At 31.2% G+C, this 24,259-nt stretch overlaps 1 protein-coding gene across 2 annotated transcripts; it reads left to right on the forward strand.

The window, feature by feature from the left end:
• On the forward strand, positions 1–23,751 carry LOC143190707 (acyl-CoA Delta-9 desaturase). 2 transcript variants are annotated; one of them, XM_076395207.1, is made up of 6 exons: positions 1–139; positions 16,373–16,658; positions 17,084–17,232; positions 20,491–20,678; positions 20,733–20,915; positions 23,083–23,751. In XM_076395207.1, the coding sequence occupies exons 2-6, from the start codon at positions 16,382–16,384 to the stop codon at positions 23,465–23,467; spliced, it is 1,182 nt and encodes a 393-aa protein (XP_076251322.1). In that variant the 5' UTR covers positions 1–139; positions 16,373–16,381; the 3' UTR covers positions 23,468–23,751. The 2 variants fall into 2 exon arrangements, with proteins under 2 accessions (XP_076251322.1, XP_076251321.1); XM_076395206.1 differs by having other exon boundaries at positions 20,491–20,915.
• Positions 23,752–24,259: the final 508 nt, after the last annotated feature.

Genomic DNA, 24,259 nt, shown 5'->3' on the forward strand with positions numbered 1-24,259 from the left:
TAGGGAGCTAGCCGACCGTTTAGTGAGGTTCCGAAGTATCTGGTCGCATAGCCGGTACCGTTTGGTGGAATTAGATTTTTTATGTTGTTGCGGCATTTTTTTACTTGCGTTATTAGACGTACGGTGCTAGATCTGTAAGGTAAGGTTAGTTTTAAGCGATGCCGACGCGACAGTCTACTTAATCTTTGTTAAAATATACTTTTATATCGCATATTTAAGAGTAGTTTTAAGCAATCGCAGTTTAAATAGATTTTTATATATTTAAGAATGAACTAGAATTCTGTTTTGCGTAATTCGACAATGAAGAATTCTCGATTATTTATTGTATTAAACTATATGATTTCGTAAAAAACTTAGCAGTAAATTTGGTATATAAAAGTAATATTTAACAAACTTAGAGTTTGATTTACAGTATTTTTAAATTGTTTGGTTATTATTAAATTTTATGAAAATATACACATTTTTAATATAGCTAAAAATACTTAGTATAAGTTTATTTTTGTTTGGAATATTTTTTTTATCAAACGAATTTAAACTTATTATATTTATTAATAATTTTTACAAGTAGAACTTTCCCTCTCAGCTGATTATTTTGTAATAAAAGAAAAGTATTATTATAAATGTGTAGTACTAATAACTGAGAAAAGCCTATAGAAAAATTTAAGTTTTTTAATATATTATTCCATCATAGTTCTTTTAAAATTAATTTGCAATCCATGTTTTAAATTAATCAAATAACTTTTTGCGATCAATATTTTTTATATATATTTGTTTTTTTCTTTAAATATATCTTATCAACATCTTAATACCATTTCAATTTATATTGTGTGTAATATAATATTCATTATATTTGTTTATTACTACTAAAATTTAATAAAAGCACATACAAAGTTATGGCAAATAATTGTAAATAAATAAATTTTTTCGCTTATTTTTTTTTGTTTATATTTATTAGATGTTTGCAGGTAACCTGGTCATTTTCTCACTTTAAAAAGACATTTATTGAGAAAAATTGGTACAATACACGTTAATCAAAATATTTCCCATCATTTTATCTTTTCAATTTTTTAATCAATTCTAAATAATTAGTAATGACAAGCTCTATGCTATGGTGAGTGCAACATCTTCACAACTTTCGTATGGCATAACATTGTCATGCAAGAGGAAAACTGCATCTGTTACTCTCTATTGCTGCTTTTTTCTTAACAATAAGTTGTTCAATTTATTCAATTTATGCCGGCAAAATCTTATGGCTATGATTGCTGGACATGGCCAATTGGGATTTGACGGGCTATGGGCATCGACGACACATTTTTTGAAATTAAATAATAACAAGAATTAATCTCGAAAACTTGAAAATTAATCACAATCCGCGGCTATCGCAACAGTAGGTGGACCGTCCCATCGCCTTTACCACTGCGCCACCAAGCCGGCTATTTTTGTTATTTAACTTAAAATAATTTTAGGACAAGACTGTTAGTTGTTATTTTTTCGAGCTATTTTCCTTTCGTTTCAAATATTAATACCTTTGATGTAGTAATTATGCAGACATTTTTTGAGAATGATAAGTGTTTACGCGTTTTCATTCTCTCTGTAAATTATAGAAAAAATGAAACAAGAAACATTTGAAATTGTCTAAATATTTATGAACAAATTTAATTAAATATATATATATATATATATATATATATATATTATATATAGATTACCTTGGTTAGAGGACTCATTTATTCTATTATTAAATTTATATTAACCGGCTTGGTGGCTCAATGATACAGGCGATAGGACGGTCCTCCTACTGTTGTGATAGCTGCTTTGTGATTGTTTAAAATGTGTGATTGTCCTAGGCAAGAGTGTAAAATCCGACAAGGAAAATGATCCCAGTCACGCCAGTAACCGGGCTGGGTAAGACCGGATGTCTTCTGGGATGATTTCTAAAGTTGGTCACTCGCCAGTCGGTAGGCTTAATGCTGAGGACCGTGGTTCGGATCCCACGTTAAACTGTAGGTCCAGTCCAGATAAACCCATAGTTGGTAAAAGGAGACTTTAAAATATATTTAAAAAATACTACATATTTATTAGATATATTGAATTTCGGCAAACTTGTTCGTTAGTACTAAAATTTATTGGAAATATGACGTTTAGGTGCTAAAAAAAATCTGCACATCAATGGAAATGTTAATTTATTTTCCATCCACTTAAATGAATTTCCCTGAATTTATTTTTTAAAGACATTTAAATTGTCAAATGTGTAATTAACAGAGTGAAATAAAAGTAAGTAAAAGTAGCAATAAATAAAATAGCAGTAAATTTATGTAAAAATACTTTCACATAATCGTTTCTACTATTAATGCTGCATGTATGTTGATTATTTTCATAAATGGATTTCATAATGGATAATTGGAATGGAAGAATTTTGAAAATAGTATTTATACACATTAATATTAATACACAGAAATATTTGGCTTAGTTTTATTATCTATAACTACCTAACATCTTCAAAGATAAGATTTTGTCTTTGTATAGAATACTGGTCTTTTAAATGGCCTAACGCCATTGTTATTTCTAATGACAATGAAAGTTATTATATGAATAAATATATTTTTGTAAAATAGTTATGAAAAATACTATTTTCTCTTCCGGATTTTTGATAGCTATATATAGAAGAATTTGAATTGATGATAATGGCATTTTTACTATTAAAAATTCATTTCACCATTCGAAACATGTAACAATGCATTCTATTAACATATATGCTGTTTTTTGAAATTATTAATCAAGATTATACATATTTGATAAACATCTTTTTCTATTGTTCGTAGATGTTTTATATTATCGGCTTTTGCGTCATACGTTGTTATAAATACAATATGTTGTAACCTTCTTTTACAGTTTTTTAAGGCAGTAGAATATGATTAGTAAAAGCCATAATGTTACGATAACTTTCCTTTCGCTATACTACTGAATGAAAGCAAAAACGCGCTTTTCATGTCATGTTATAGATAATTCTTACAAATACGAGTTACTCTGCATGTGAATGTTGGTCTTGTCTTATAAGGTATTATTAAGAGTGCAACTTAAATCCGAGTTTCATTCAAAGGCGATAATATTAGCATTTAATGTTTTTTATTTGTTTAATTACAGTGATTGAAAAACAATAAGATGCAAAAATTGCTCTCTTGTTCATTATGAATTAGTTCCACTGGGTCAAATGATCAAAAAGGGAAAAAATGTGAAAATATTCTGAATAGTCTCCAAAGAAATATTATACCATTCTTGTACTAAATAATCCATCAAATAAACCAGGCCCTTTATAGGAAACAATGTAAACGGTGGTTCATCGGACCATAAAACATTCTTCCATTCATCACGTGTCCAGGTTTATGGTTCCTGCACCAGTTCTTTCACAACTTAATTTTCCCTTATAAAGAGTTTTGTAATCGTAGCTCTTCGATGAACGTTAGCTTTGCGGAGACAAGCTTAAAGAAAACAGCGTTACTCATTATTTCCCTTATGTGTTTCTATGTGGATTTAATATGTTTATGTTAAATAAACAGAGAGAGCAATTTTAAAAATTCATAAAGATTACAAGGTCTCAAATAACAGAGAAATGTTTTGAAATTGAAATTTCTTCTAATACGCTTTCGTATTTTCATTATTTCATATTACAATAAATAATTGATATTTAAAGTTTTCTTCTTTAGCGTTGAATAACAGAATTAAATACATCAGTTTATTTACATTTTTTATTATTTCTATATTTAAATACGCCTTAGTGGTATGTGGAATCGATTATTTATATATAAATGCAAATAATACTTTTTATATACGAAAAGAAAGGTCTACATTATTTTCTCTATATGAACACTCTCTCTTTTTTTCTGAACATCATAATATACCGGCGAAATTAGTTTGAATCAGATTAACAGTGGGTAGAAATCATATTAACGATTTCTAATCGTATCTGGATATTGCTGATTCATAATATTACTTTTGTTGTTCATATTTTTTTATTTATTATTTAGTGTTACTTGATAATATTACTACGTAGTTCAATAGGATTGCGAATATTTATCCATATTATAGCTAGAAATAGGACGCGAGGATATGAATAGTACAATAACTTTATGTTTAAATCAGTTTTTAATCAAATTTGAAAGTTTGGAGATACAGAAATCTGTGGAAAATATTGTGCTTTCTAAAATGATTGTATCCTTTTGGATTAGTTGGAGGTGTATTTTCGCGAGAAAAAACAGTTTATGTTAGAAGACAGGCTTAATCTCCATATATGATTAATAGCTCTTATTGAACCTCAAATAATGTTTTGTGTACATTTTGTAAACGACATTGTATTAGATCTAGATTATACTTCATCGTTCAAAAATATTACTTCATCGAGCCTGAAAGGAGTCGTGTATCAGCTTCATGAAAACATATATTACAGGTCAGTTCGTTAGTTCATTAGACAATTCTGTGTCTGGAACAAGATCATTCAGTTTGCCTGGTTCACTGTGTTTGCATCTCACAGTGTGGTTTGCCATATTGTGTCAAAATCTGTGACTTGCGGTTTTGATTAATATCATATTATTTTCGAGAATCTGATTAGAAATCATTTGATATTCGACATTATCTTCAACAAATATAATATAGTATGGAGCTACGTATAAAAATTAGGTTGGATTGACATTTCGGTTGGAGTTCCACAGGGTAGTGGATTGGGATCACTTCTGTATCTGCTCTATACTACTGATATCCCAACAATAAAGGAAACAGTACTTGGCACATTTGCCGACGACACAGTTATCATGGCTAAAGATATATCTCTGCCTAAGGCTGTAGAAAAAGTACAAGTACCAGTGAACAAAAACTACATATGGACTAGTGACTGTAAAATACATTTTGGTAGCTCCAAATATGTCCATGTTAATTTTGTGTTCCGGCATAACATAATTATTTCACTTGACGGATGCCCTATTGACGATACCTCGTCATATATCTCAATGGTAAATAGTTAAATTGGATACATCATGTTAGACAAAGATCATAGCAGATTAGACTCAAAGTCAACCAACTGTACTGGTTAATCGGAAGATACTCTCAATTTGACCTAAAATCAAAAAGATTGGTTTATCAGTCAATGATAAAACCAATTTGGACCTAAGAGGTGCAAATATGGGGTTGCACTAAAACATCAAACCAACTAGTAATCTGCAATTAATTACCAGTGCTTATCGTTACGTAACCAACGAAAACCTCGAAATCAAATGGATACAGGAAGTTATCCAAGATTTCGCTCTAAGATATGAAATAAGGTCACTGAATCACGACAACGTGGAAGTAATACAGCTACTGGACGACACACAGGAAATCAGAAGATCAAGACAAGACCAAACAAGAACTCGTTTAATGTACAAGTGTATTCTGAACATTAGCTTAAATGATTCAGTTTTATTTTATTTTGGGAAATCCATAGTGATATAAAAATCCCGTAGTCGCCTTGCTTGTGTATTAAGCAAGTACAACAAAACTGTAGTAATAAATAAATTTGTAAATTAAAATTGTCATTAGCATATCTAATGCATGATGTAATTAGTAAAAAAATTGAGAAGATATTTATCAACAGATGCATATTTAGAAAAAAAAAGTTTTTTTTGGTCTCGAAATATTTTCATCGTTACACAGTTGATGTAATGATTTAATGACTTTGCGTACAACAGGTAAATAGCCTCCGATACCAACAAAAATAAAAAAATAAAGTCGCTGACAACTTTTACTAAGTATTTAACATGTTTATTGACTTTTACTACAAACCATAAAAATATTTAAAAAAAGATATTAATCTTGAGTCGAAATAAAAGTAAAAATGTCGAAAAAACCTAAACGGTTCGTCGAGAAACCTAGAAAACGAAACCTGTTTGTTTATGGACCCGATTCAGTGTCAAGTTTACTTTCTATAAGATATTCGGAGTGATGCGCGATGAGGCAAGTCCCATTTCACCGAAAAAAGTAGGCCCGGGTCACGCATTTTGAATATGTACATCGAAAGGTATTTTCTCTCGTGTTATTGGGACGATGATCGATGATGAATGGTACCGTTGGCCGAGGTGTGTGTATGTTTGGCGCTGGGGAACCTCGAAGGAAGCCGTCTGTTGTTTTAATTGACGGATTGCGCTTTTATGACCGGCATGGATAATTATTAGAAAAGTCTTGACATGAGATGTGGTTTAATCTTAATTATGAGGGAAAGTATATTTATAAATAATAAATTAGATTTTTTCTACTTTCGTAGGTCTTATAACGGACTATTATTTAATGTTAACTGTATGAATACGTCATTCACGGTTTCTTCAAGCAAATTTGCAACAATGAAAATGTTTCGGAATCATACATAAATTTTTTTAAAGAAAGATCTATCTCTTGTTGGTAAAAATCATCATGAATATAGGTAATAAGCATTTATTTGTAACAAGAAGTTTCTTTCTTGTAGAATTCCCCTATAGGACACATCAGATTTCAATGAAATAAAATGTTTATAGCTTATAAACTTAATGAATGTATACTGTATTTGATTATTGGGATGAAAAATCTTTATATCAAAATATCAAAAAAATATGTAATACAATTCATAAATAAAAATACATTGTTACTAGTCGTTCAGTAATCTACAATTTGTTGTTTATAATTACATAAAAGCCAGGTGTATACATAAAATAACCCATCGGCTCTTATTTAGTCCATATAGTAATAATGTTCATGTATGGACATTGGCCTTTTGTCTATTAAACATAATTCACTATGCTATTGAATTAAATGGCTTGATCCCTTTAACTTTGTTTCTTGCACTAGTGATATCCAAGAATTGTAACACTTAAGTGATTAACTAAGTCTAACTCTAAGGAGACTCATTTACATTCTTGATTTAATTTATAATTCACAATTAAGCGAATAGGTGACATTAGTGTTGTATACCATGTTTCGTTTTTTTTTTAATTTATGTTGTTCAGTTTCGAGCTCATTAATTCCAAAATATCATTAGACCTTCTCACTGTTTTGTTGGTCAATAATGCAATCATTTGCATAATTAATGACATATTTGGAATTAGGAAAGATCTTTAATTTCACTACTTTACAAAACAATCATTAGAATGATACACATAAAAGTATCCAAAATCCAAAGTTACAAAATGAATAAGCTTGATTTATATTCAGTTGAAGAATAGGTTTGACATAAATTCGAACATAAAAAAGTTAAATACTGCGTTATAATTTAATTGAGATAGTGAATTCGAATATAGAGAATAACTACAATAAGTTAATATATGAGGTAGATGTTTCTTGTACTAGTGATATCCAAGAATTGTAAGACTTATTTTATTAACTAAGATTAATGGTATTAACTTAAGGGTGGAGTATCTCCTCAGCCGTCATATAATATATGTTAGCAACCGATATACTTAGGATTTTGTTCTGGAATTTGTATTTCTTTTATGTTACTTTTCGCGGAACATCCCCATAGCTTGAATCAATATTTATATTCGATTTGCTTCCACAACACTAACTTATCATGTAGGAATAATTAAGATTTTCTTGTGATAATAAATCCAGTTACATTCTTTTCTTTTTATTATGCTTTTAAAGTATAAAATAATGTAGTATGCCAATGAACAAAAGAGAAATTGTTCGACACTACCACAATGTTCCGGTTGTTATTCATTCGGTTCATTCCATATATAAAATAAATTAGCAGGTTAAAATTACGAGGTGTAAATCAAGTATATCTATAGAAGAGCAGGCTGGTTTGTTTTAGTTTTGACGTGAACTATTGCAAACTATATCGGTTTGTTAATAAAAAATAAATCAAAATTCTGAAATCTATCTTACACACACAATAGAACAATTATAACTTTAAAAATATTTTTATAAAAAAAATGAAACGGCTTAAATAAATAAATAAGGAATTCACTAAAATGTAAAAAATAATCAAACTTAGACTTTTAACACAAAAAAAACGTTTTAAACTAAAGTATATACGTAATAATCGTATATTAAATTAGTTTTCTGTTCCTTTTTAATTTTGTGTTTATAACATGTAATTATATTATTAATTTTATATTGTTTGAGTTTTTTTATAAAAATATTTTATTTTTCTCTTTTTAGTGTTAGATATATACTCAATAAATTACGCAGTTATTTTATTAAGTATTACAAGTAAAAGTACAGTCCGTGTGAGGAAAAATGGGAACAAACAAAAAATGGAAAAAATTGAAAGAAACAATGATTGAAAATAAGGAATGTTTCAGGCACTGGCCCGCTACCTAGTCTAGGTGATTTGACAAATGTTCCAACCAAAGCAGAAAAAAGAAAGTTGCTGCTTTGTTGGGAATCGAACCCGCGGCCTCCGCGTGCGATCTTAACGTTCTATTACCCCATAGAAACAGTTGCCTACCATGTTTCTACGACTTCTCATATAATATGATTAGGGCTTGAAAAGCAAACTGAATGGCTTTTACATTAAACTATTTCCGATATTCCGTCACATCATTTCACCAATAACATTATACACAAATATCTGATTATTTTAGATAAAAAGTATATGAAAACATTGCACGTGTACAATTTCCCCTCTTCCCCCATGTGATCCTAACTTGGTTCCAATGGGACCATCACCAGAATTTTGAAAATCGTCCATAATTGATGGAGAAATCGCCGAACATACATTTAAAAATTCGAATTTCGAAAGTGTTGCTCGTCTATTATAACAAACATTTTTTAAATTGATTCTTCCAGATTTATTGACAATTTGTTACAATTTTAGTGTGAAAAATCTAACATATGTAAAAATACATGTATTTACTGTTACTGTCAAAGAAAATTAATATCCATTAGGAAAAAATGTCTAGACAGTTATGTTAAATCATTTAACTGATTACTGATAATTAAATACTTGAATATAACGAATATGTAACACTTTTGCTAGCAGAAGTTTTCGAATGTTGATACCAAATATTTAGTAGTATATAATAATGCTGTTAAAAGCTTTTAGCCATTTGGCTTTAGTCATTTATTATAATATACCCGTTATCAAATAATATTTTATAAAAAACCGTATCGTTATTGCACGATGGTGTGTTTTCGTGGTATGTATTCGTAATTTTGATAAAACAACAGCCTACTAATGAGTTCCACCACACTAACTATGTTTTTCAATAAGTTTTGATGCTCGATAAGAAATAGACGACTTTATGGTTTAGATTACATTAAATGCATTACAAATATAGGCATTTATATAATATTTTCTTCACTGACTTTACCGATTTATAGTTTAAAACTCTGAAACAACTTTGATACAAAACAAACAGAACTCACAGAATGCTAAATCATGAAAGCAGGGTGAATGTTTTCGCATGTTAACACAGGCCAAAGATGAAAAAACGGATTAAATTATTTTATTTAGTTCTTGTATTGACTCCTGATGCAGATTTCAAAAATAATCACCACCAATTTCTTACACCTCAGTATTTCGATCTCCAAAAGAGCATTAAAAACTGTTTTGTTCCATAATGAAAACAACTTGAATTTTGATTACAAACTTTTTTTTTGTTGGCGTATGTAATCATTGAAAAAATTAAATAACTTCTTGTAGAGGTTTCTGTAAGCGCATTTTAAGAGTAATGATTTTATTTGACACAACTTACAATATGAAGAATATTACGTACAGAAGTGTAGAATCCGATGTCTTTTTAGGACAATCAAATAGTCAGTTTCCTTTGTTGACGAAACTAGCATGCAACAATATAATTAGTTGTTGTTAAGAGGTCAAAGAAATATGTTGTAATAAATATATTTTGTATAAAACGTTTGCCTAAATATTAGGAAACGATACGTCAATAAACCGATATTGATTATTGTTGTTAGTAACATTTAAGCGTAAACATAAATAATTGAATATCATGACGTCCCATGGCAACGATCATTATTTTAATATCTTCGGACTGTCCAGTTTTGTTAAGAAGTTGAGCAATAAAAATGGCCATTTTTTAATTAGTCGAGAATATTTAATAAGTTAGGCATTTCATAATTTAATTTAACAAAATTTGATTTGTGTCCACATCTTTGTATACAAAATGTCAACGAATTGACGCAATATAATTTTATATACTATCGTGTCAGTCTCATAGTACAGTTGGGGGAAGAAACACTCACTTATAAATTGCTTTTTTTTTTAAATATATATTTCAAAGTCTCCTTTTTGCCAACGAGGGTTTATTTGGACTACTTTAACGTGGGCTTGAACTACGGTCGTCGGCATTAAGCCTACTGACTGACGAGTGGCCAATCCCAGAAGGCATCCGGTCCTACCCAGCTTGGTTACTGGCATGACTGGGATTATTTTTTTGTCCGATTTTACACTCTTGCCTAGAACAATCACAAATATGAAACAATCACAAACATACATTTACGACCATGCCCCAGCGGGATTCGAATCCGCAACTATCGCAGCAGTAGGATGGCCGTCCTGTCGCCTTTACCACTGCGCCAACCTAGCTGGCTTATAAATCACTTGCTGATCCGGAGATCTTATTTCTCCCTAATAGTCCATGAATGTTGTGTTATCTTTTATCTAAAATTTATTTAGTATTTTATTAATATAATAAAATTAATACAAAAATAATAATGATTAATTTATTAGGATAATGTATAAAATTAAAATGAATATCAATAAAAATATAAGAATTAAATATTTTAATAGCGAGTCAGAAAGACTTCAACTTTCTTGAAGCTATATATTGTGGTGTATAGGTTGCACTCAGGTTGGTCCAGTTGGGTCTAAGTCCAAGGAGTTTGTTATGTACAACATATATCGTTTTGTTATCAGGCGCAAGAATAAATAAAGCAGTTAGTTTGCCGACTATTCATTATGAGAGAAATATGCAATTTCCAGATCCCTGGATTCCAATTTCTGAATCCAATATAGATCCAGATTACAAACATTCAAGGATTGGTCTTGTGATTTGTTAATTGTCATGGCGGTTGGGATCATATGAATCCTCACAGTAAGAACCTTCTCACACATTCATGCTCAATAGCTGCGACATAAGCGAATTCTTTTTCTCCTATATTGAATTTTTTACATCCAACTGCAGAGCCGATTTTGTTATTTTTATGGTGTTTTCACTTCAACGAAATACATGAAAGTACATGAGAATAGACTATATTTGAGTCCAAAATATTTTCATTAATGGGTAGTGTTATCATTACCAAGCATTCTAACATACTTGATTGTTGATGTCCTTTAACGAATATAGAAAAAGTAATGAATGTTGAAAATTCATTCTAGGGAGACCCATTTATATTCTTGATTTAATTTATAATTCACGTTTGAGAGAATGGGTGACATTAATGTCGTATGTCATGTTTCGTTTTTTAATTTATGTTGTTCAGTTTCGAGCTCATTTATTCGAAAATATCATTAGAGCTTCTCACTATTTGTTGATTAATAATGCAATCGTTTGCATAATTAATGAGATATTTAGCATTTTGAAAGATCTTTAATTTCACTATTTTACAAATTAATCATTATAATGACATACATAAAAGTAACCGAAGTTACAAAATGAATAAAGTTGATTTATATTAATCTGAAGAACGGTTTAACATATATATGAATCTCAAAATGTTAAATACTGCGTTATAGTTTAATTGAGACAGTGAATTCGAATATAGAGAATAATTAAAAGAAGTTAACATATAAAGTGGAAATAAAGGGTGTTTAATTTTTTCAGATACCTTAAATTATTATACCGACAATTATTTTTTAAATATATTGTAGTAATATTTTGAAATAGTTGCTAAGGTATTAGTTTTAATAATCACCTAGAAGCTTTCAGGCTTTCACTGTTTTAAACTTGATTAATATATTTCCACCTTGTAATTATAGTAGCATAAATGTCGAGTTTAAGACAGCTTATGTAAGTTTGAATATTTGTATGCAATTTAACAATTATTACTAAGTTGTTTTATTGTTTATAAAACGCAGTAATTTGCACGTTCATTGCATCTTTATTATAAAATATTTAGCATTTACGAATAATTGCATGTATCTTTATTTCAAAAATTAACATATTTTATTTATCAATATTTTTATAGTTTTTATATAATTTTTCAATATTTTTTATGTTAAAGGCAAGTACAATCAATTTAATACTAAAAATTATTCAATAATATTTTATTGTTGCTATTACCTAGCATTTGAATTGTTTTCAATAAGCATTTCAATATATTTTAGCATATTCGCTATCTAACAAATAAGGAAAAACAAATTTAGATATAGAATTGGATACATTGAAATTTTTGCAAGATGTACAGTAAATAAATTGAAAATCTGCATTAATCAATATAGAAAAAATATATTTTGAGTATAAGTTTTAGTATTATTGCCTGAAAGACTTTTTTTCATTATTTTAGTGATTTGCAATACTGTTGACTAGCATACCATAATTTTTCTATAAGTTTTAAATATATTTGATCCTTAGCATTAGAACAATGAATTCTGTATAAATGTAAAGAATTTTGCAAACTAACTTTCCTACTATGTTATAACTGAAACAATAAATTCATGAGTATAATTCAAAATAATCGTTATTACTCTTGAATGATGGCTTTAATTGATAGTTTATGTCTTTGACCAGGTTTTCTCATATCATTTTACAGAATTAGTGATTATAAGTTAATCTATTATATATTAATCTATTGCCAGTATTTATGTCTTTAGTTACCTTAGTCACGTCGTTAGTTGTCTTAGTCTTTAGTTATCACTGTTTTTAGTTAATATAAGCCGCCATTATAACCCGAAAATAGAGAACCCACGCAATAAAATTTAAGAAAAGACTATTATTTGTAAATCATGAGAGCATATTTCCAAGAATTTTTCCAAGAATGATGTGGTATTTGAATTTGTTGCAAGTATGGCAAGGCAAACAATAATTTTTATCAGTTCGGCTAAAATAAGACTATTGCGATATCATAACTTCTTCTCTTCTTTATGTCTAGCTTGTGAAACAATTCAAAGCAAACAAGTGCAATGTTTTTGTCTACCAGTGTATCTTTTTAATGCGTAGTAAGAACAACTTCCTTTTGTTTTTTTAATGTTATTTCCTTCATGTACCTGAACATGAAGCATTTTTACAATTGTTAAATATTTAAAAGTAATAAAATGGTAGTATTTTTCATTCATTATCTTCTTGATTTTGGTAGTTCACGATATCGATGTGATATTAACGATTAATTACTTTGGAGACAAACAGGTGTTCTGCTTGTAGCATTGTTTCAAATTAGCCGACTTTAGAAAGGCTGTTTTATCATTTATCTGAACTAGCGTGAAATCTATCAACGGCGAAAGGCGTACCCTTTGAAATCGAACAGTTTTTTCTTTGGGCAATATTTTATCGTTGACCTAGTATGCTTTAAAAAATTTTTACTTGTCTGTCCTACTTTACATTAGTGAAAAAAAAAGAATATTGAGTGTTATATTGACATAATAGTAAAGAAAATCAATTAAATGTCATGAAAATCGGTCTACAGATCTTTTAGAAAGCATTATGGGCTCGATACGTTTATAAGATGAGGTAATTTAATTGTAATTTATTTTTTATGATGCTTATATTTTAAGATTAATTTCTATTTTATGATAATATTTGCCGAGTTGATTATCCGCTCGGCTAGAATAATATTAGAATATCGATAGTATAAAATAAAGAAGTTTCTATTTTGCATCAAAGCCTAATGAGTTACACTTTCTGTTATTGGATTTACGATATATTGATTGATATATTGATACATTATCGATATATAATGTATGTGTGCGTTTGATTGTAAAATAGTAATTTTACCATTAAAAAAATAACAAGCTTAGTTTCTACATCTCCGAAACTATATTTCAGATTTTTTATGGGATAGTTTAACTACAATCTTTTATATTGGCAAAATAGATATTACACTTATCCTACGAGTCTGTTTTAGGAGTATACATTTAAAAAATTATGAATTAAATCTGAATATGTTTTTTTTCTGGAAACTCAACTTTATATTTTGACATCTTATAGAAATAATAACTGTAATAACACATAAATAATAACTTTTTCGATTTGTATATACTTCACTTTATTTGATTTATAGAGTAGTTAACATATTAATCAACTTTAAAATTAATTATTTATTTGATAATTATATTAAGTTTGCGGAACTTAAACTAAAATGAATAAACGAACACTATAATCGTCAGAATTTTATTTGTAATTTGTGTTGTGTCCTCAACATTTTCATGTCTGGATGGCTTGGATAGTAATTGTTTCATTAACGCGTCATCAAAGTTCGACTATCTATTAATTTGTCTCAGAGTATTAAATTCTGCTTCAACCCATAAATAGTATTCTTAATCACTTCGGTTTTTTTGATTTTTTTTTTGTTCTGGCCTAAAAACCAGGCGGTGGAATGCATGACGCATACCTGGTCGCGGAGACTTGCCCTGGAGTGACAAGTTGGACCGGGTTATGTGGGACTGCCTCTGGGCTTACCAATACACTAAACCGAAACCGCCTCACAGTTGACCCCTGTGGATCACTACTGCTACTGCATTAAATTTGGGATATGGCACCCGCTGATCGGGCAGCCGTTATTGGGCACGAGGGCCCGGCAATTCTATTGATTCGCGAACCTGAGTTAACACACAACTGGGTACTGTTGTATGGGGGCAAAAGTTATGACTGTAGCGACGGATGAGGTCGTTTCAGCATGGAAAAGGGGGAGAGCTTAGCGGTGACGCGGTGCTAAGCTCCCAGCATGTCGACCAGCTCGCGAACAAGCGCGTTTTCAGAAGAACTTGAGCTGAGTTGTTGTTTGTGGAATGATTGAGATATGAAGTGCTTGATGTCTGGAGTGTCAGTTTCCCTATGAATTTGATTATTTCTGACAAACCATGGAGCGTTTAATATTCTCCTGAGGAGCTTATTTTGGAAAACTTGAAGCCGTTTGACCTGGTTGGGTGTAACAAACTTGAAGTAGACATTAGATCCGTAGAGGAGTACGGACCGAATTAACATCTTGTAAAATAAGCATTTGATGGAGATGGGAAGTCTGCTAGAAGGGCAGATCAGAGAAGATAGCAGGTTTGCTATCCCCGAACCTTTTTGGATTGCTTTCTGGATTTGGGAATGCCAACCAAACCGCCGGTCGAAGTGAAGACCTAGGTACGTGACCTTATCCAGCCATGGAATTATTGCGGTGTCGATCTTAAGTTGCGAGACGCGCAGTGCGTAACGCTTCTTGTGGAAAATGATGGCCTGGGTTTTCAGGGGGTTGATTTGCAACCTCCAAAATTTGAACCACTTGACCGCATGATCGAGCTGCTTCTGTAAACGTTCATGAATTGTAACTTCGAACCTGGCGGCCGTGAAGAAAGCAGTGTCGTCAGCGTAAAAGGCGACGTCAATATGCTCTTTTCTCGGCATATCTGAAATAAAGAGATTAAATAAGGCTGGGGCCAGCGGGGAACCTTGAGGTACGCCAGCATCGATTTGTTTACGACTGGAAAGTGACGCCCTGATCTTGACCTGGAAAGATCTGTCCGAGAGATAGGACTTGATGAGAGCGGTTAGGTCTTCTGGGAGGCCTAGCCGCACGCACTTTGCGAACAATCCGTCGTGCCAGACCTTGTCGAAGGCTTTGGTTAGGTCCAGAAGAACTGCTCCAAGCTTTTTACGTTGGTCAAGAGCATGATGGATGTGTGCAGCCAGACGGGAAGCTTGATGGACGGATGAATGGTGAGCGCGAAAGCCGAATTGTTCATCTGGAATGATGTTGTTTTCCTTTGTGAAAGAGTTGAGAGCGTAGAGTATTGCCCTCTCGGCAAGCTTCGAAATGGCGCTGAGAAGGCTGATAGGCCTGTAATCAGATGGAGATGATTTTGCTCCTTTCTTGGGTATAACCGCTATATGTGCGTGTTTCCAAGACGCCGGGAAGTGTTGCAGTCTCATGATGGAGTTAAGGTTTTTTTGAACATGTACACAAGAATAAGAATAATACATAAGATACAACTCTATATAATATTGCAATTAAAAGTTGTTAAGACTAATAGTGATATATCGATTTACTTAAATCGTCTAGACTATATATAGCTAAAATAAACTTTTTTTTTCAATTTATTTCCTAGTAATAACGCAGAAAAGTAAAATGACTGTTAGGCATATTTTCCAGTTTTTTTGTTATATAATCATAAACACAACCTTGACCTCTTCTAATAACGGTAAATCGATAGTATTTTTCATATTTATTCATATATGTTCGATGGATAATTGACAGTAATGTTTCTTTACAGAATATCAATATGTCGCCGAGTTTGATTGCCAATTCCCATGGTCTATTTCTGGCCTCTGAAACTGGAATTTCCGACTTGAATTCGAAGAATTCTCGCGCATCCAAGACAGAAGATGCCTCGTCGTACGCCACATCCACTCAAAACAACAAACAACAACAAAATAACGAATACAAACTGCAAATTGTTTGGCGTAATGTGTTGATTTTCGTTCTTCTTCATGCGATCTGCGTTTATGGTTTTGCATTGGTGTTTACTGGTTTCTACAATTGGAAAACGTTGCTGTTCAGTAAGTAGTACTTGATATTTTAATATTTTTACCGATTTTTGACTTATAAAAATTTAAATTTATTCATAATTGTTAGCCAATCAAAAATAAATAGATTTAAATAGTATGATATTGAATGTACATGTAATATAATTTTTAATACAGGGTATTAAAACAATCATACCAATTTAAATTCTTTTTGTTATTAAGTTTGCCTGATATTTGAACTAATAATTCTGAAATATTATAAAACTTGATTACAATGGCAACGTTTCGTAAATAATATTAAACATGCACGTTAAATAATTAATAAAAAATGGTATTAGATATTGATGTATGTCATTATAATTGTTTTTGTTAAAGTGCATGTTCCTAATGAACTTTGATTGAAATATGTTTGTATATTAATTTGTAATAATTTTAAACAATATTTTCTTGAATTTTAGCTTATATTTACACGGTATTTGGAGGATTTGGTATTACTGCTGGGGCACATCGTCTGTGGGCCCACCGAACATACAAAGCGAACCTACCGTTGAGGATTTTTCTTATGTTCGCACAATGTGCCGCTCTACAGAATGATATTCATGAATGGGTAAATATAAATACTATAATATAATACTATTTTAAAGTTAATTGAGTACACAATTCACTATGCTTTTTTTTATAAATAAATTCTTACTATCAGTGTTCACTAACTGATAAATGTTTGGTGAGATTGAAACGCAATTTATTCATCATGAGTTGCTTCAACCTGCCAAAACTATTAATTTCGTTCATAGAGTAATAAGGAGCAAATGCAATAAGTGTCTCTCGAGAGCAGTTAGTATATAGAATACAAAACCGTATACAAACGCTCTGTGTATATAATTATTTACATGTTTAATCCAGATAATTTGCGATTTTTAACATAATCTACCCATTTCTTAAATAGAACTGGAAATTTAAAATGAAAACGATGTCTCATTTCTTTGATTTCTCTACATCCGGTTACTTAACATTTCTTAGAACAAAAATGCACTATAACGAACTGATTTTAATTATAATTTAGTTACGCAAACGTGGAAAAATATGAGACGTACTCTTCTTTATGTTCTGCACATAGAAAATGGCGCCATTAACAACAAATTAACGAATTAATTAGATTGAAAAGGTGATTATTTAGATATTAGATGTCGCCAAATATTTATCCGAAATTGTATAATATATACATTTACTACCGATCCGCCCCGGCTTCGCACGGGTGCAATGCTGATACTAAATTAAATACACTACAGAAAAAATATGAACGTTGTATATAAAAACATAGCGGCCCGCTCCGACTTTGCACGGGCATAAAATATATATGCCTATGTCACTCAATGAAAACATGATTAAAATAGATCCAGTATTTTTGGTTCATTCATTACTGCCCTTGGCCTGCACGCATTAAATTTGGAGTAAAACAATTCCTCTTCCCCTATACTTACTATGAAGATTTCCTGCTATCTTTGGAATATCTAAATTCATACAATTTTTATTACATTACACATTTTTAAACGCAAATTTTAAATTTGTAATATCTCCGAAAATATTTGTTTAATTTACATGCTGTAAGGAACCATATTGATCTATATTAATTGCACACTGTATTTAAGGTACTTAATTCGATAAGGATTAATGCCGTATTGCTTAAAATAGCTTCGTAAATAAGCCATTTTCTCACGTAAAAAGTAAACAATAAAAATGGTTAATGTGGGTTATCCCTAAAAGATAAACATATACCATCGCGGACTTTTTTGTAGACCTTTTTATGGTGTACAATACTGTAGTACATTAATTTGATCTAACTCGTAGGGTTAGGCAGCGTTTTTGCTAATTGCTAAATAAGCCTAAAAAAATAGGTTAATTTACGACATCACGTTAGAAACCTCTAAAATTAGCAATGTTGCCTTAGTATATTATGCATGTATTATACATATAAACCTTCCTCTTGAATCACTCTATCTATTGAAAAAAACCGCATCAAAATCCGTTGCGTAGTTTTAAAGATTTAAGCGCACATAGGGATATAGGTACAGGAAAGGCGACTTTGTTTTATACTATGTAGTGATTTAAATTAAATATATTTGTTCCCGAAAATTTCGAAAAATAAGCGATTGAATTCAAAAAGTTAAAATAACATGAAATTTGTTTATGATTTAACATTTTACTGCGCAAATGACGGACATTTGTGTTTATATCGAGGCACTAACTTTGATAACCAACATCAATATTGTTCTTTTCAATTATCGCTCGTTTGTGCTATTTTATTATGAGATTATTTCGTTGGTTGTACTGTATATTAATTGGATATATATATACAAAGCAAAATAACTGGAGTTTAAAATATGAATGTTTCGTACCACTGTACATGCGAATTCTAATAATAATTGAAATTAGTTTTCCGTACCTAAACCTGCAAATTCTTTTACGTTTTCAACTGGAAGTCCTCGCCTTGTTTGATGCGAAATGTGGGTTAATTAAATCAGATGAAACAAAGTTTCCAGTGAGATAAAAACTTTTACTTTAACAGTAAAAGTCTTCATTGTTTTTTAATTTCCGTACTCCGGAACTACTTAGTGCAGACACAGTCGTATCAGACAAGTACCGTTAGCGGAGTGCAGTGATCCGGACAACGGTACTTGCATTAAGTATTATGTGTGTATTTTTTATTTATTATTAATAGTTTTTCGAGCACTCCTTGACCCTGTTATAGCTCGATGTTTATTGAGTTGATTAGAGATACTTTCAACTGATATATGTTACTATCTGATTGAAATATATTATTTAAAATAAAACTGTGTTAAGAAAGTAGCGTAATATTTCTGATTTTTATTATAATGCTTTACTATTAACTTAAAAATACGTGTTACGTTGGTCAATTTTTTGAAAAAAAGTTATCCGAACTTTTCAACGTTTAATTATAAAGTATCATAAGTTTTTTATTCAACAAAATACGCATCGTTATCGGACCCCATAACTGTTTCCCATGCTCTATACACTTATAGGGTCCAATCTGCTACTAGAAGACGTTTCAAACTTCCTTCTTTCTAGTCATTCCTTCCAACCTAGATAGTGTCTTTGGGTTTCTCAAAGAAATTCACATTTAACGTATAATCTTAAGAAATAATAACTGTATATAACCCCTTTTAGATACAGCTTGATTCCAGTTTTGATTTTATCTTGTACTATTATTAATTTATTATTATTATTTTATGGATATACATTATGTAACGTTATTATTTATTATCTCTTTTTCGTGTCTTTTATGTTGATAATGTGAGGACTTCGTTCATATTTTATTCGACAAATATCTCTAAACTATTGTTGTTTGAAGTAAGTATAGTATTTGATAGTGCCTAAGTCCCGAAGCCGTACAAAATGATTGGCAATATAAACGTTCGAAAGAAGTGGATTTCTAAACGCACCATTTTAGAGAACCAAAAAACTCCCGCAGCTTGGTCGATTCTGCACTTGACCTTACTGGTTCCCATTGAGATTTATAATCTTCTCACGAGCTCTTTGAAGCTTCATTTGTATCATCGTTATATAAATCTTCTCGGTCTTTGACAGGAGACATAACTCTATAGTTTTACAATGTTTTATTGTCCAGTTTTTTCAGTATTGGAACAATTATCGCAATACTCTGAAACATGAAACTGTATGCTATGCAGAAAATATTAAAAATCTTTGCAGAAGTAACATTTATTTGGGTTATTCGTATACTGTCTGAAGGAGAGTGAAACATAGTGATAATAATAAAAAAAACTCAATACTTACAGATGTACATGCTAAAAAAAAACAGTGAATAACTGTAACTTTGCAATTAAAGGTAAGAGACCATAGAGTACATCACAAGTTTACCGACACCAATGCTGATCCCCACAATGCCTCTCGAGGATTCTTCTTCTCCCACGTTGGATGGTTACTTTGCAAGAAGCACAAAGATGTTATGGTGAAGGGTAAGACGGTGGATATGAGTGACGTGTTGGCAGATCCAGTCGTAAGATTCCAAATGAGGTTATACGACAGTGTTCTTAGTATATTGCGATATGCTAATTCTTATGTTTTCAGGCACTACATTCCTTTGGTGATTGTGTGGAATATTTTGATTCCGACCTGGATACCATGGTATTTCTTTGGGGAAGAATTTATGTATTCATTCGTAATTTGTATGGCCAGATATACGTTGTCTTTGAACGGGACATGGTTGGTAAACAGTGCTGCTCATATTTGGGGAATGAAACCTTATGACAGGTAATTTTAATGTTATTGTTAAAGGTAAGGTTCTAAAATTATTACATTTAGTGAACTTGGCAAGAAGTATTTCTTATGAAAACTAATAGATACATGATATACAGAAAATCATTTCATTAAGTTAATTTTTGTGTAAAACATCTTATCTAAATCTTGCTTTAAAGTTTATATGTGTCTGTTAAGCAGATAGGATGGCATTAAATGTTTTAGTCTATGAATTTCACTATCATGTCGCACATTTAGCTGATTGGCGTGCACTAACGTTCTTTCGAAGTATTGATTCGTATAGGAAGAACCTTATCAACATTTAAGTCTAGATTTATTTTGTTTACCATATTATGCACTTGTTATATAGTTTTGTGCTTATTAATAAATCCAAATCGATGTTATCCAATTATATCTCTTTTTTCTATTATTTTATTAAGCCTCTTTGAGTATAATTTCTGAAAAGTTTCGGACATTATTATATCACACCTTCTGATTTTTGCTCTAGTTTGAGAATCAAGATTATTTTAGCTACTTTCCAAAGGCTAGGTAAATAATTCATTCGTAATATTCCATTGATGTCTCTGATTGCTCGTGTAAAATTTTTAAATTATATTATTAAATAATATTATTGCCGGCTTGGTGGTGCAGTAATAAAGGCTACAGGACTGTTCTCCTACTGTTGCGATAGTCGCGGGTTCGAATCCTGTTGGGACATGGTCGAAAATTTATTGTTCTAGGCAAGAGTATAAAATCCGACAAAGATAATGATCCTAGTTACGCCAGTAACCAGACTGGGTAAGACCGGATGCCTTCTGGGATGATTTCTAAGTTGGTCACTCGCCAGTCGGTAGGCTTAATACCGAGGACCGTGGTTCGGAGCCTGCGTTAAACTGTAGGTTCAGTCCAGATAGATAAACCATCGTTGGTAAAAGGATACTTTAAAATATATATTAAAAAATAATATTATTGTAAATTTAAAAAAAATGAAATCACATCCAGGAGCTCTCATTATTATTCGTTTAATTTCTCTGATAGTAATTTTGTTATGGGGTCGCTCAATTTGAAATTGGAATTATTTTCTTCATGGAGAGGGCATAATACATTTTTTAGGCGATAAGAGACAATGTGAAATTTTATCTTTATTGCTAATTTAATTCTAGCCTAATTATTATTTTTAATAAGTCGGTCTTTTGGGTTTATCTCGACTGGACCTGCAGTTTAACATGGGCTCCAAACCACGGTCCTCAGCATTAAAGCCTACCGACTACCGACCAATTTTAGAAATCATCCCAGCAGACATCCAGTCTTACCCAGCCTGGTTACTGGCGTGACTGGAATCATTTTCCTTGTCGGATTTTACACTCTTGCCTAGACCATTCACAAATTTTAAACAATCACAAACATAAATTAACAACCATGCCCCAGCAGGATTCGAACTCGCGGCTATCGCAACAGTAAGAGGACTGTCCCATCGCCTTTACCACTGCGCCACTAAGCCGGCAGTTTAATAAATAATCTGTAACATTAGTTGGGGTTAGATTTTTCCAAGTATTGTTGAAATCCTTGATTTTGGATCAACTCCTTCCACTCTTTTATAGCATTACATTTTAATTTGTGTTTTTCAGTTCTTCATTATTCCTATTATACCAATTCTTCCATAGCTTCCTTTTTCCGCACTTTATTGCTGAACTGTACATGCCATATATTTTTGTATATATATTTCCTGTTTTATTTATTGTTGCTGTTTCTATATCACTTTTGATTTTTAAAGGTAAACGTAAGGAAATTGTTCTTTCTAACTTTGAGCTTCTCTAATTAGTGGTCAATTTGTTCTAGTATTATACAGAAAAGGGGACTGTTATTATCGACGAATGATCATATGACAGATTAAAACACGATTCTGCTTGGTCCCTTATTGGAATAAAAATATGGGTTCAAATAAATTAAGTTTGAACTTGGAAATTTAATTTGTTTGAGAGATCATTGTTTAGAGCTACGTCAGGATAACAATATACAATATTGGATCTTGATGATGTCAATGACATATAGCTCAGAAAACACAAATTCACAGTTGAAGGATTACGCTTTGAGCGTATAATTTTTCAAATTAAAATTTTGAAGCTTTATTCAGCTTAATAATTTTTTCAAAATGACCTTTTAATATTTTTTTCTTTTACAGCACTATTAAACCAACAGAAAGTTTATCCGTATCCATCATTGCTTTCGGCGAGGGTTGGCACAACTACCATCATATCTTTCCCTGGGATTACAAAGCCGCAGAACTAGGAAACTATCGAGTGAACTTCACCACAGCCTTCCTGGATCTTATGGCTAGAATTGGGTGGGCTACGGAATTGAAAACAGCTTCCGAAGATATGATTAAGAAGAGGGTTCTTCGGACAGGCGATGGTACTTGGTACGGCCTGAGCCAACTCAAAAATAACGCGGACGATAAAGGCCACCATCATCACGATCACGGCGATATGCTTTGGGGTTGGGGGGATACCGACATGGGTCAGAACGACGTCAAAGAAATCTTGAAGTTCAACAGGATAAAGGGCTAAATACGATTGATTTATTTATTCATTTAAATATTGTGATAATATTAGCCATACACGGTTGAAGTAAATGTTGTTATTTGTTGGTGGACAATTTACTAAACTTTCTATGCGGTGTTTAAATCTGTCAAATCGGCGGTTGTTTTTATTTAGACATTATTTATATATGTATATGTTAGATTGGGTATTGATTTAATTTATTTCGAATTTGATTAAATTAGATTAACTTATTGTGTAAATATTATTAAATTTATTTGTTTGTTAAATCAAATACAAAACATTAATTATTATATTGTTTTTCTTCTCTACCTCTGCTTTACCTAACAGGAACGTGCAATGTCTTTTCATTGTTTTCTAAAGGGTGTTTTTCCTGGTAGTGATCTTTAAATTGGCTGTCTACAAGAAATTTAATCGTGTACTACTTTAAATCATAAAACGCATTTACAGAAACTTTGCATTGTACAAATATGAATAGCTATATGCTACTCAGAAGTGTAGCATATAGGAAGAGTTCGTTAATAGAATGCGTTCATTTGCCATCAGTCATAGGAATTCAATATGCGTCCCTCTATTTTCTGGAAGATTTTTGTTTGCAGGTTTACGAAATCCAGCAGGGTAAGAATTGAAGCCGACGACCATTGGAAAAGGCGCTTCGTTATTTATTCCAACTTTTACCTCTCGTTTTTAATTACATAATATTTCTATATTCATTTTAAACAATATTATGTTTCAGTTTCACTAAAGTTTAATAAAATAACGATAAATTAATGAAATTAAAAATAAGTAATATAGAAGTCA

This window comes from Rhynchophorus ferrugineus, unplaced genomic scaffold (genome assembly GCF_030347505.1).
Source record: "Rhynchophorus ferrugineus isolate W39M unplaced genomic scaffold, kcgeb_rfMv2 rfM2, whole genome shotgun sequence".
Lineage (NCBI taxonomy): Eukaryota > Metazoa > Arthropoda > Insecta > Coleoptera > Curculionidae > Rhynchophorus > Rhynchophorus ferrugineus.